The following is a 13,160-nucleotide window of genomic DNA, read 5'->3' as shown; positions in this document are numbered from 1 at the left end:
ACTTATTCATTGAAAGACTACACAAGAGGGGAATTTCTGGTGACTTACTCATTGAAAGACTACACAAGGGGGGGATTTCTGGTGACTTATTCATTGAAAGACTACACAAGGGGGGGATTTCTGGTGACTTACTCATTGAGAAACTACTCAAGGGGGGGATTTCTGGTGACTTATTCATTGAAAGACTACACAAGAGGGGAATTTCTGGTGACTTATTCATTGAAAGACTACACAAGAGGGGAATTTCTGGTGACCTACTCATTGAAAGACTACACAAGAGGCATTTCTGGTGACTTATTCATTGAAAGACTACACAAGAGGGGAATTTCTGGTGACTTATTCATTGAAAGACTACACAAGAGGGGAATTTCTGGTGACTTACTCATTGAAAGACTACACAAGAGGGGAATTTCTGGTGACTTATTCATTGAAAGACTACACAAGAGGGGAACTTCTGGTGACTTATTCATTGAGAGACTACACAAGAAGGGAATTTCTGGTGACTTATTCATTGAAAGACTACACAAGAGGGGAATTTCTGGTGACTTACTCATTGAAAGACTACACAAGAGGGGAATTTCTGGTGACTTATTCATTGAAAGTCTACACAAGGGGGGGATTTCTGGTGACTTATCCATTGAAAGACTACACAAGAAGGGAATTTCTGGTGACTTATTCATTGAAAGACTACACAAGAGGGGAATTTCTGGTGACTTACTCATTGAAAGACTACACAAGGGGGGGATTTCTGGTGACTTATTCATTGAAAGACTACACAAGAGGGAAATTTCTGGTGACTTATTCATTGAAAGACTACACAAGAGGGAAATTTCTGGTGACTTATTCATTGAAAGACTACACAAGAGGGGGATTTCTGGTGACTTATTCATTGAAAGACTACACAAGAGGGGAATTTCTGGTGACCTACTCATTGAAAGATTACACAAGAGGAATTTCTGGTGACTTATTCATTGAAAGACTACACAAGAGGGGAATTTCTGGTGACTTATTCATTGAAAGACTACACAAGAGGGGAATTTCTGGTGACTTATTCATTGAAAGACTACACAAGAGGGGAATTTCTGGTGACTTACTCATTGAAAGTCTTTACACAAGAGGGGAATTTCTGGTGACTTACTCATTGGCAGCCTGTTCCTCCAGATCCCGCTGGCCTTCATACTGGGGTACAATGGCCTCTAGAGCTTCCTGAGTCTTAACAATTTTGTCCTTCAGCTTCTTCAGCTCCGTCTCAGACTTCGTCTGCAACATTGAAACATGATCCACCTTGTACTTGTCACTGAGTACTCTCAGGTGCAAAAACCTCGCAAAAACAACATTTCCAACTTATAAGTATATATACATTTTATAAATATTGCCAACTGCTGCCTTACAAAACTAGAATGTGTTTTAACTCAAAAACATATGTCTAACCCTTCCTTTTCTGGGTCATGCACGTTCTTCATGCCGGTCTACCTACACATGCTGAACATGTGATTTCCCCAGCCAACTCATTCTCTTTCTAGAGCTAATAGGCTAGAGGAACAGTGATGCGGGGAAGGATGGGATGGTCTCAAGCCTGTGGGTGAGGAATGGGAGATATGAACTGGGGCAGCTGAGTGTTGAAACAGGTTGTGAAACGATCAACATCCGGACACGGAAGTAACTGGCAAATAAACTGGAAGATCATTGGGTGGAGGCGCCATTCCGTGGGAGACGGTTCGTTGGGTCAGGACAGGGAGTAGGCTATGGCGCCAGGAATGTGTCTCTCCCAAACTTGAATGTGTTAAGTGAGTCGATCAGTTGAAAGAAGTCGAGCGCCAGAGAGCGCCAATGTGATACTGCCAAGATCACTGCTTGAACTGTAAGATATGGTGTGAAGAGAGACCACCGCCCTGCCACATGTAATTCCTGATAATGAGCTCCCCAACCCACGGTCAAGGTGTTGACAAAGAGATGTTGAGTCGGGAAAAACGTCCACAAGGGGGATCCTTTGCAGATGTTCGACAGAACCAGCCACCATTGTAGATGAGGACGCAGATGATTCAGAAGGGAAACTAAAACCTGACAATGGTCGTTCTGTAGGTAAAGCTTGAATAGAACACTGAACTGGTCGCATGTGGAGTTGTCCTCGCCTGGTGAGAGCCTGTGCTGAAGTCAGGAGACCAAAAAGTTGTTGCCATTGGCACCAATTAATGGAACAAAGTGTTAATTACGAACCCAAAGATCATAGGGCATGAACATCTTGCGTAGGCGTGTGTCGAACAGAGTCCCCATAAATTTTTACAAACCTGTAGAGGTTATGAATTCTCTGATGAAATCCTCCTTGGGGCACTTATTGTATTTTCCTGGCTCAAGAAAATCTACATGACATAGTTGTAACCATTTTCCTTAATAAAAATGTTACAACACAAAAACTTCGTTTTTGTCTGATATACGACCACCCTTACGGTGCCTCACCCTCCACGGCGCGTCACGCCAAGGGAAGCAACCCTCACCCAAATCACTTTCCATATGTCTAATGCTGACGGAATGTGGGGAGGTGGGTGGCCGTGCCCCAAGGAGGATTTCATCAGAGAATTCATAACCTCTACAGGTTTGTAAAATTCTCTTTCAGATTAAATCCTCCTTGGGGCACTTATTGCATCCAGACAGACTCCTAAAGATAATCTAGGAAGTGGCATCCGTCAGCAACAAGCGTAATAAATACATCGTATTTTGAATATTCAGTGAATAGACTAAGAGTTCAATAAAATGGAACCAACCTTGATCGTGAGGCACCACCGTCGAGAGGTGGGGGCTGGAGAAAGGCGTGGTCGACCATATACTATGATATTAGCCTTTATTCGTGGCTGATCATATTTTGAGAACTCAAAACACTCCCACCCCCCCACCCCTTTTTTTTAAATTTTTTTTAGCGAGTGATATAGGGGCGTAGATCACGAGAGACTATAACCACGCTGAGCTAGGCCAGAGAGTCTCCGAGGATCTGAGGAGTGCTGTGCAATACAAGTATTATGGAGTAGTATGGACGGAGAACTGACTGACCAAACCGAGCACGCTGCTTGAGTGCTTGTCGAGTTGGTAGTGTTTTATGAACGTGCTCGGCTGGCTCCAAATAGCCGCGGAGCAGATCTCCTCAATGGGCAGAGCCGCAGCGTACGCTTGTGACGTAGCTACCGCTCTAACCGAATGAGCCTTCAACCTGGTAGGGGGGTCCCTGCCTTGAAGTGTGTACGACGTACAGATAGTAGAGACTATCCACCTGGAGATAGTTTGTTTGCTTGCAGGTGAGCCAGCCTTCCTACCGCCATAACAGCAAAAAAATTGGTTATCCTTACGGATACCCTTAGTTCTGCTGATAAAGGCCTTGAGGGTCCTGCGGACATCCAAGACATTAGCATGTCTTGCAGTGGTCCCCGACGAGGAAGGCTGTGAAAGAGCAGGTAGCTCAATAGGAGCCGTCACGTGGAAGGCGTGTGCGACCTTAGGACGGTAAGAAACCGGCAACCGAATACTGACCCTATCCCAGTGAAAGACGGTTAGCTCGGGATCGGCTGACATTGCGTGAATGTCGCCTACCCGTCTGCCGGACATTACCGCCACAAGGAACGCCGTCTTCCAGCTCAACAGCTGAAGAGAGAGAGACGACAGATCCCGAAAGGAAGGACCGGACAGCCAATCAAGAACGATTGACAAGTCCCAAGGGGGACTGATCCGCCGTACAGGCGGTTGGATCCTGTCCACACCTGCTAAAAAACGCTGTACTAATGGGTGCGCACCCAGAAGTGCCCCGTCGACAGGGACGTGAAAAGCTGCAATAGCTGTAGAGTACCCCCGGACTGTTGATGCGGCCAGGCCGTCATCTAGTCGCGACTGGAGGAACTCAAGCACTGCTACGAGATCTGCAGAAAAGGGATCTGCAATCCCTCTATCGACACACCAGCGCGCATAGCAGGCCCATCTATCCTCGTACTGAACGTTTATCGAATCCCTCTGCGAAGCCAGTATTGTGTCTGCAACTCGTGCAGGAATACCGCTCTTCTGGAGGCGATTCCTGACAGTGGCCAAGCCACCCACTGAATCCTGGGATTCGGGTGGAGGGCCTCGTTCTAGGATAGATGGTCCGGTCGTAAAGGTAAAATACAGGAGGCTGAGCCAGAAACCTGAGTATAACTGGAAACCAGCTGTGCGCCGACCAAAGAGGTGCCAGGAGCACAAGTAGTCGCTCAGGCTGAGTGGCTAGCTGAGATAGGACCTTGGGGATCAGAGGTACTGGGGGGAAAGCCCATAGTATTCTGCCGTCCAATCTAGCTGGAAGGCGTCCGCTGCCACCGACCTCGGGTCGGGGACTTGGGAACAGAACGTTGGTGTCTAGTGATTCACCCCAGACGCAAACAGATCCACCTGGAACGACCCGTATAATTGGGAGATAATCCCGAATATCCCCGGGTCGAGCCTCCACTCGTGAGGAGCGAGGATCCGGCGAGACAGAGCGTCCGAAAGGACGTTGTCCACCCCCGGGAGATAAACAGGTATCACCCTGATATCGTGTGAGTCGCACCATAGGAGGAACTGCCACGCCTCTTCGAGAAGCGACGGTGACACTGTTCCGCCCTGCTTCCGGATGTAAGTCATCGCCGTTTGGTTGTCCATCTCTAGACGAACCACTTGGCCAGGAAGCAGATCCAGGAAGCGTTGGAACACCAACCTGACCGCTCTCAGTTCTAGCATATTGATATGCAGTTTGATCTCCTGCTGGGAAGTGTGATCGTTCAGAATGCCTCCCCAGCCGGAGAGTGACCCGTCTGTTTGAACTGTGAGAGACGGAGAAGGAGAAGGGAGGCGGATGATGTTTCCACCGAGGCAAATGGCCTTCCCTTAGAGTGGACAGCGTCCAGGGATTTGAGGTGACTTTCTCCCATTTCCTCAGGAATAGAGTCAGTCGGCCGCCTACGGGGACATCCGGTTTTAGGCAGTGGACCCCTACTGTCTGCAGTTCGATAACTTGCGACTGTGGGTCCGCCCGGGGCGCTTCGGGCGCTAATGGGAACCCATCGGGTTCCCGGCCCCGCGAAAAGGCTGCTGGCCTCGACCAGCTGCCTTGCCCCGGCCCCTGCCTCGCTTGCTCTTCCCGGCGCCCTTACCTGAAGGAAGCGCCTGCTTCCAAGCAGGTGCGGACTTCTGAGCCGGCGCATCAGCGTGGGAGAAGTCAAGCGGAGAGGCCCGCTTACGCGGTTTGACGCTAGGTATCTCCAACAAGGCCTTAGAGTCCTTGATAGAAGCATACATTTGAGCGGCCTCTCTGACCACCTGCTGAGCCCCAGGGAAGAGGGTAGAACCCATCTTATAAGGCAAAGCTAGGAGATCCTGGCGTGTGGATGTCGAGTACTTAGATACTGACATCCACAGCCTGCGCATGCCCATGACTGCGCACATCATCTGCGAGGCACAGCTACGAATAGCGTCCCTCGCGAGGTGACTATGGACCTCCATCAGTTGCACCGCCAACTCCGAAGAGTCGGCCGGCCCCTCTCCCACTAGCTCCCTCTGTACAGCGGACAGATACGCGGAGTGTACGGATATGCGAAGCTGTTGGCATGCATTACGGTATTGCTCCTCAAAGCAAACGTAAGCAGCCTTCAACTCCGCGCCTCACATGGGAAAGGGGGGCAACCGCCGGCCCTGCTTTGCCTTAGCCAAGGCGGGGGTCGAAGACCCCCCCAGGGTGACAGAAGTCACTGGCACTGGCACCTCAAAATCACCGTCCTCTGCTAACGGGTACCGCTTAATAAGTTCGGGTAGGTCGAACTTCCTGCGGGCACCCGAGAGCAGAGGGTCGATGACCTCGTGTGTCAGGGAGGACTAGATACGGAGCCGCACCTGGGGCGCCTTGCTAGGAGCAAAGGCGTCCCCCGGATGGCGGAACTCAGTCGGATCCACCTGAGGCAGTACCTGGACAATCTTGTCCCGTACGTGCCTCAACAAGGATGCGATGAAAAAAATTCCCGAAGCCTCTGAGTCATCCCCTCCCTCCTCCATCCACTCCTCATCTCTCGATTCCGAGCCGACCGTAATCGACCTCAAGAGAGTGAGCAGAGGAGGTAGGAAAAGGATGCCCGAAGGCCTGGGCCTTCTCATCCCCGGGCTGCCCCCGGCCCGAAGCCGAGGTCCCGCCCCGAGGTGCCGGGGGTTCAAGAGAACCCACCTGGCTCTGGGCCATAATTCCACTAGCGGGAGCCTCGGCCTCGGAGAAGGCGTCTGACTCCGCTAGGGAGAAAGGTGAGGAGGTAGTGAACGAGCCAGCGCCTTGCCACCCCTCCGCTGGGGAGCGACCTCGAGCCGGAGCCGAAGCCCGGTCTCGGGTCGTCCCCGAGGTCAAGATGCCTGCCTCGGCCGACGCCGGACATTCCACAAGACCTCGAAACCGCGCCCGGCGCCGACAACGGAAAAGGCCCAGCCCGCATCTCCTCTCGGAGCTGGGACTTGACCTCCTCCATCATCGACGCCACCTGCGACTTAAACAGAGCAGATATATCTGCTAACAAAGGTGCAGAAGAGGGTGCAGTTAAGGGGACCTCGGGAACCCTAGAGCCTTCACCCCCGGCCCTCGTAGAGGGGCAGAGGAGACCGTGGCGGAAGGCGTATTAGCCCTAGGTTTACTTTTACCCTTTTTAGACGGGGGGGGAATGGCCTTCTTAGAGTGGATATCCACCCCCGCCTCGAGTAGACTTTTATAGTGTATGAGGTCGGCATGTCGCCTTTTCATTGTTTTGGGCGTGAAAGCCATGCATGTGGAGCATGTCTGATCATCATGCCTGTTCTGCACCAAGCACCAAGCTAAGGTGTAAAAACCCTTTTAAAAATGGTATGTGTAGTTATAATCAAGTACATCACCTTGGGTTTTGTAAAGGAAAAAACGTGCAGTTGTAATCTGTATGATTAACCAAACCCCAAGCCATTTTGTTGGCCTTGGGTTTACATGTGTCAGACAGTGGAACCGCACAATGGACGCCATTACGGACATTTGAATTCACATGCACCGTACATGTGGCGTTTCTTCTAAGAGAATTACAACGTTATAATTTTACAATGCGAGGTATTACACCTTTGCAAGGTAATAAATGTACCATACATACAGTTTGGTCAGCCATGCTCAGGTCACGATTTCGTACTTAGAAACTTTTCTCAGAGTAGCCACACGTCTTGTCAGATGAATGACATAAAGGAAAGTGATTTGGGTGAGGGTTGCTTCCCTTGGCGTGACGCGCCGTGGAGGGTGAGGCACCGTAAGGGTGGTCGTATATCAGACAAAAACGAATTTTTTGTGTGGTAACATTTTTATTAAGGAAAATGGTTACAACTATGTAATGTAGATTTTCTTGAGCCAGCAAAATGCAATAAGTGCCCAAAGGAGGATTTAATCTGAAAGAGAATGAAGACGTTGAGTTGGAATTGGTTCAGATTTTTTTGCGTTGACAAGCCAGCCGAATTGATGAAGAAGACGTTGTGTAATGATGAGATGTAAGAGAATGCCTGGATCTTCGTTGGCTTGAATGCAGTTGTCGATGTATGATTCGAAGACGATGTCTCGAACACCTAGGAATTTGACGATGGGCTTGGTGAGGCTCATAAATAGCCACAGGGCCAAAGAAATTCCAAATGGATGGGGACATGTAAAATGTAAAAGGCTGATCATGAAGTTGCCGGGGACAAAGAATCGTACGTAGTAACGCAATTGACATCATCCGGAAGGGTGGAGGTATCTCTATGTATAATTTGTTGAAAATGAGACAGAGTTGGAGGCTGTCTTTGTTTGGGATCATGAAGATCGGTGTGTAGAAACCCTGTGTCATGGGAGCTGAGCCCAGGCACTCTATGGCGTTCTTTGCAAGTAGCATCTATAGCGTCTGTGAGAACTGGAAGCTGCTTGTCTGGATACAGGGGCTGAAGAGGCATGTAAGTCATAGGAGAGGAAGAGAGGAGAGGAAGAGGAGAGGAAGAGAGGAAACTTCACGGCAAGGAGAGGATAGACAAGGTAATCCGGGTAAGCAGTGCTGTGGGAGTACCCGCACCATGAAAGGAAGGAGTCCATATATTATAGTGTTCCTAATCATGTGCTTGGTTTGGGTAGGCATTATACCAAACAGGGATCAAAGGAAATTCTCGTTGTTAATGATGATAGTCATAAGAACAAGAACAATCACATAGGCGAGAGTCAAGATGACGGGAAGAAGATGAGTGAGCCAAGTGTGACGAGTGTTAAATAGAATCAGTATGCAGTTCATCTTCCGAGCCGAAATGTGAGGAATCTGAACTCCCCTGATCGGTGATCTTTGGAAGAGTAACGCTCAGTGGAAGATCACCAATCTGGAGAGGAGCGTTGATTCGTGGAGGTTTGTCGAACCATGGGGGAACGTTGATCCTTAGTTATGTCGCTCCTTTGAGATGTGTCGATCCTTAGAGGTGTAGGGATTGTTGGAAGTGTGCAGATCCTTGGAGGTGTGTCGATCCTGTGGCATATGTCAAACCTTGGAAGTTTGGTGCTTTACATAGGTGCGCTGATCGCCAGATGTTCGCAGAATCTTAGAAGTATGCCGATCCGTGGAGGATTCACAATTATGGCGAGTCTACGAAGATATCTGATCCTGTGATTGGCGAGCCCTAGTTTGCCGAACCCAATCTTGAGTCAGTCTATCTTTAGTCTTCAAAGAGAGAAAATTGGAAAAAGGGAAAAAACTAAATGGATTCTCTGGCCAGAGCATGTCACCACACTGTGGCAATTAGAAAGGGGGTGAGTTGGTTGGGGAAATCACAAGTTCAGTGTGCGTAGGTCAACAGACATGAAAAGCATGCATGATCCAGATTGTTGGGAGATGACCATGGTGATGCTAGGTGTGTTCGGGTGGATTGTTTTATTTTAAGCTGGAAACATTTGTATAGACATGTTTCAAGTAGAGCAAATTGTTTCCATGGAAACTCAACAAATTAAAACATATTAAAGTTGAAAAACATTAAAAGGCAATAGTTGAGCATGTGGTCATAGAACATATATAGTTTCATGCAAAAATATTCATTAGTTTGAGAGTTATGGCTCAGAAATGAAGCCTAGAGAAAATTAAGTCCAAATTGTTTTGATGGAAACGTAACAAATAAAATTAAAATTTTACAAATAGCAAAAGGCACCATTGAACGATTGTACAATGCATTTGGGAAGTTTCATTGAAAAACCACTGCATCAATAATCTGACCACCTTGATTAAAAACATGAAAAGATTATAGAAAATATCTGTTGACAACGAGTTAGCGGTGCACATGCTTTGCAAATCCTGCAGTCGACCGAAATCTGCATGAGACTTTACGAACCGGATTTTGATTTCAGTGCGCTATTTTGATTGGACTATGCATAGACTCGTTAGTCCAGCCACAATGTAACTCCATAATACCAGCCTAGTTCGGCAAGGGTGGACTTTTATAGTCAGTTAACTCTCTTGCCTCGGGAAGATGTGAGAACCTCTGACACTATTCCCTCATACAGGGGAGGTAACCCTCCTGCTCCTCACCCTGGCACTGGTGTTGCCCTCCATCTCATCAACGATGTCCTTGATGTTCAACTCCAGCTTGGCCTTCTTCTTCGTCAGGTCCTGGTTCTCGCTCACCATCGTGTCCTTCTCATCCAGGATGGTCTGCATACGACTCTTCAGGTCCTTCAGGTCTCGGTTGATGGACTGAACACAAAAAGTGGGATTGTTTACTTGAGAACTTCAAACCTCACAATGCAGATATGAGTGAATTGAGCTTGATCCCACATACAGCAGTATCTCAGTTGTTTCACAGAAGCTTACTAAGTGTGGTCAGGACTTGTGCCAGGAAACCAAGGTTCATGGTACTCTTAACATTAGACAAAATTCATGGTCCTGGGGTCCTTGAAGTCTCTTGCTATAATACTTGAACCCATTAACTTTCAACATTAGGGTCATGACAAGGACTTTCATGTTTGATTTCGAACACTTATGTTCTACCAAGCAGTAAACACTTACCTTGACTTTGTCAGTTGCCTGTTGCTGACTATCCCGCAGTTTCTGGCTCATCTGTCCACTATTGTCCCGTTTCTCTTGTAACTGAAACAAAGGGAGAAAGCTCCTACACTTTAGTCCACTGGCAGCTTGACACAGACAGCATCATCATGACACCGCAAGCAGGACAACATAAAGGGGACTGCACCCATGAAGAGCGAGTGAGTATGGTTTTACACCGCTTTTAGCAATATTCCAGCAATATCACGGCGGGGGACACCAGAAATGGGCTTCACACATTGTACCCAATACATATATATGAAATATTGCTCAGTGTGGCATTAGACAACAAACAAAGGACTGAGGTGTGCAGCTTGTACATGCACAAATACTTGGAACTACTTCTGTTACTTACACAAAGGTTAATCATCATTACAGTACATATGTCTTTATTCCCTAGTCAATTCTACACAGCAATCAGGCCTGAAACCATTGCTGGAGGTAGGACATAAAACTGCAAATATGCCCCCTTTCAACTTACTTCATCAAGTTTTTTTCTTGTGTCTCTCAACTCATGGTCATGGATGGTGTATTCAAGAGATCTGACAACAAAACAGAAAACATTTATATCACTAATGACTAAAGTAATACATAAATTATTCAGATACATTATCTATGGGAGGGGGGTTCTGGGTTAACACTATACAGTTATAATATGGAAGGAAGGGTTTCTGGGTTAACACTACAGTAAGAATATGGGAGGTGGGGTTTCTAGGTTAACACTGTAGTAATAATATGGGAGGAGGGGTTTCTTTGGTAACACTTTAGTAATAATATGGGAGGAGGGGTTTCTGGGTTAACACTGTACAGTTATAATATGGGAGGAGGGGTTTCTGGGTTAACACTGTACAGTTATAATATGGGAGGAGGGGTTTCTGGGTTAACACTGTACAGTTATAATATGGGTGGAGGGGTTTCTGGGTTAACACTGTACAGTTATAATATGGGAGGAGGGGTTTCTGGGTTACCACTGTCCAGTTACAATATGGGAGTAGGGGTTTCTGGGTTAACACTGTACAGATATAATATGGGAGGAGGGGTTTCTGGGTTAACACTGTACAGTTATAATATAGGAGGAGGGGTTTCTGGGTTAACACTGTACAGTTATAATATGGGAGGAAGGGTTTCTGGGTTAACACTGTACAGTTATAATATGGGAGGAAGGGTTTCTGGGTTAACACTACAGTAATAATATGGGAGTTGGGGTTTCTGGGTTAACACTGTACAGTTATAATATGGGAGGAGGGGTTTCTGGGTTAACACTGTACAGTTATAATATGGGAGGAGGGGTTTCTTGGTTAACACTGTAGTAATAATATGGGAGGAGGGGTTTCTGGATTAACACTAGTAATAATATGGGAGGAGGGGTTTCTGGATTAACACTGTAGTAGTAAAATGGGAGGACGGGTGCCTAGGTTAACACTGTAGTAATAATATGGGAGGAGGGGTTTCTTTGTTAACACTTTAGTAATAATATGGGAGGAGGGGTTTCTTGGTTACCACTGTAGTAATAATATGGGAGGAGGGGTTTCTGGGTTAACACTGTCCAGTTATAATGGGATGCAGACCTCCTCATCTTGTCCCACTTCTGGTACTCCTTCAACTCCTCCTTCTCTGACTCCAGGGTGTCCAGCCTCTCCTCGATGTACTTCAGCAGGTCGTTGATCTTCTCGCGCTTACCCTCTGACAACACATGAACAAGAGCCTGGCTTGACATAGTGCTGGATGCAAAATCACAGAAACTACCAAGCTTACATTAAACAACAGTCTGTGTCTGAGTGTAGATTTCACTCTATGTTTATGACTTCCACATCAACCTCTCATACACACGCACATCTCAAAACAAACTTCCCGCCTCAAGTCTGACCAGAAAAACAAAAGATTTAACAAATGTTATATTCTTGGCAAAGTACAAAATTATATTACTTCTTGGGGTTGAGTCCCATCCAGAATTCAAAACCACTCTCAGAGTCAGGCACCTAATCGCCAACACACAAAGTCAGCGACCTAACCCACTTAGCCACCAAGGCTTCCGCAAAAAGGAAGTACGACAACTGGTAGTTTTGATCACGTACCTTGTGTACCCCTCTAATAAATGTAAATTTTTACAAACCTGTAGAGGTTATGAATTCTCTGATGAAATCCTCCTTGGGGCACTTATTGCATTTTCCTTGCTCAAGAAAATCTATATGACATAGTTGTAACCATTTTCCTTAATAAAAAATGTTACCACACAAAAAACTTCGTTTTTGTATGATATACGACCACCCTTACGGGGCCTCACCCCCAACGGCGCCTCACGCCAGGGGGAGCAACTCTCACCCAAATCACTTTCCATATGTCAAATGCTGACGGAATGTGGGGAGGTGGGTGGCCGTGCCCCAAGGAGGATTTCATCAGAGAATTCATAACCTCTACAGGTTTGTAAAATTCTCTTTCTGATTAAATCCTCCTTGGGGCACTTATTGCATCAAGACAGACTCCCAAAGATAATCTAGGAAGTGGCATCCGTCAGCAACAGGCGTAAATAAATACATCGTATTTGATTATTCAACAGAATAAAATATTGAGTTCAATAAATGGAACCAACCTTATCGTGAGGCACCACCGTCGAAAGGCGGGGGCTAGAGACAGGGCGTGGTCGACCATATATTATGATAAAGCCTGTTTTTGCGGCTTGTCATAAGTTGAGAACTCGAAACACCTCCCACCCCCCCACACTTTTTTTGAACAAGTGATATAAGGGCGTAGATCACGAGAGACCATAACCAGCGCTGAGCTAGGCCAGAGGGTCCCCGAGGATCGAAGGAGTGCGTGCGCAAAATACGAGTATTATCGAGTAGTAAGGACTGATATTTATCGACCGCAGAAGATAAAATCCGGACCATTACTGAGCAGTATAACCGGAAGACTGTCTAAAATCTCGAATGCTCAATCAGCTAGAGATTAGAACTTTGCCCAGTTCGGAGAACTGACTGACCAAACCGAGTACGCTCGCTTGAGTGTTTGTCGAGTTGGTAAGGTTTGATGAATCGTGCTCGGCTGGCTCCAAATAGCCGCGGAGCAGATCTGCTCAATGGGCAGAGC

The 13,160-nt window shown here is 47.1% G+C and overlaps 1 protein-coding gene across 1 annotated transcript in view; it reads right to left on the bottom strand.

Moving 5' to 3' along the window:
• Nucleotides 1–13,160, bottom strand: part of LOC124143893 (structural maintenance of chromosomes protein 3-like) — a 47,106-nt gene that overhangs the window by 24,336 nt on the left and 9,610 nt on the right. The window contains exons 8-12 of the mRNA XM_046513058.2: nucleotides 11,642–11,756; nucleotides 10,555–10,615; nucleotides 10,038–10,118; nucleotides 9,561–9,725; nucleotides 1,139–1,260 (exon numbers count right to left, since the gene is read on the bottom strand). Coding sequence (XP_046369014.1) covers nucleotides 1,139–1,260; nucleotides 9,561–9,725; nucleotides 10,038–10,118; nucleotides 10,555–10,615; nucleotides 11,642–11,756 — 544 coding nt within the window. The remainder of the gene's footprint in view (nucleotides 1–1,138; nucleotides 1,261–9,560; nucleotides 9,726–10,037; nucleotides 10,119–10,554; nucleotides 10,616–11,641; nucleotides 11,757–13,160) is intronic.

The sequence above is a fragment of the Haliotis rufescens genome, unplaced genomic scaffold (genome assembly GCF_023055435.1).
Source record: "Haliotis rufescens isolate VD_foot unplaced genomic scaffold, xgHalRufe1.0.p SCAF_12, whole genome shotgun sequence".
Taxonomy (NCBI): Eukaryota; Metazoa; Mollusca; class Gastropoda; order Lepetellida; family Haliotidae; genus Haliotis; species Haliotis rufescens.
Note: the sequence above shows the minus strand (reverse complement) of the source record. Positions and strands in the feature narration are given on the sequence as shown.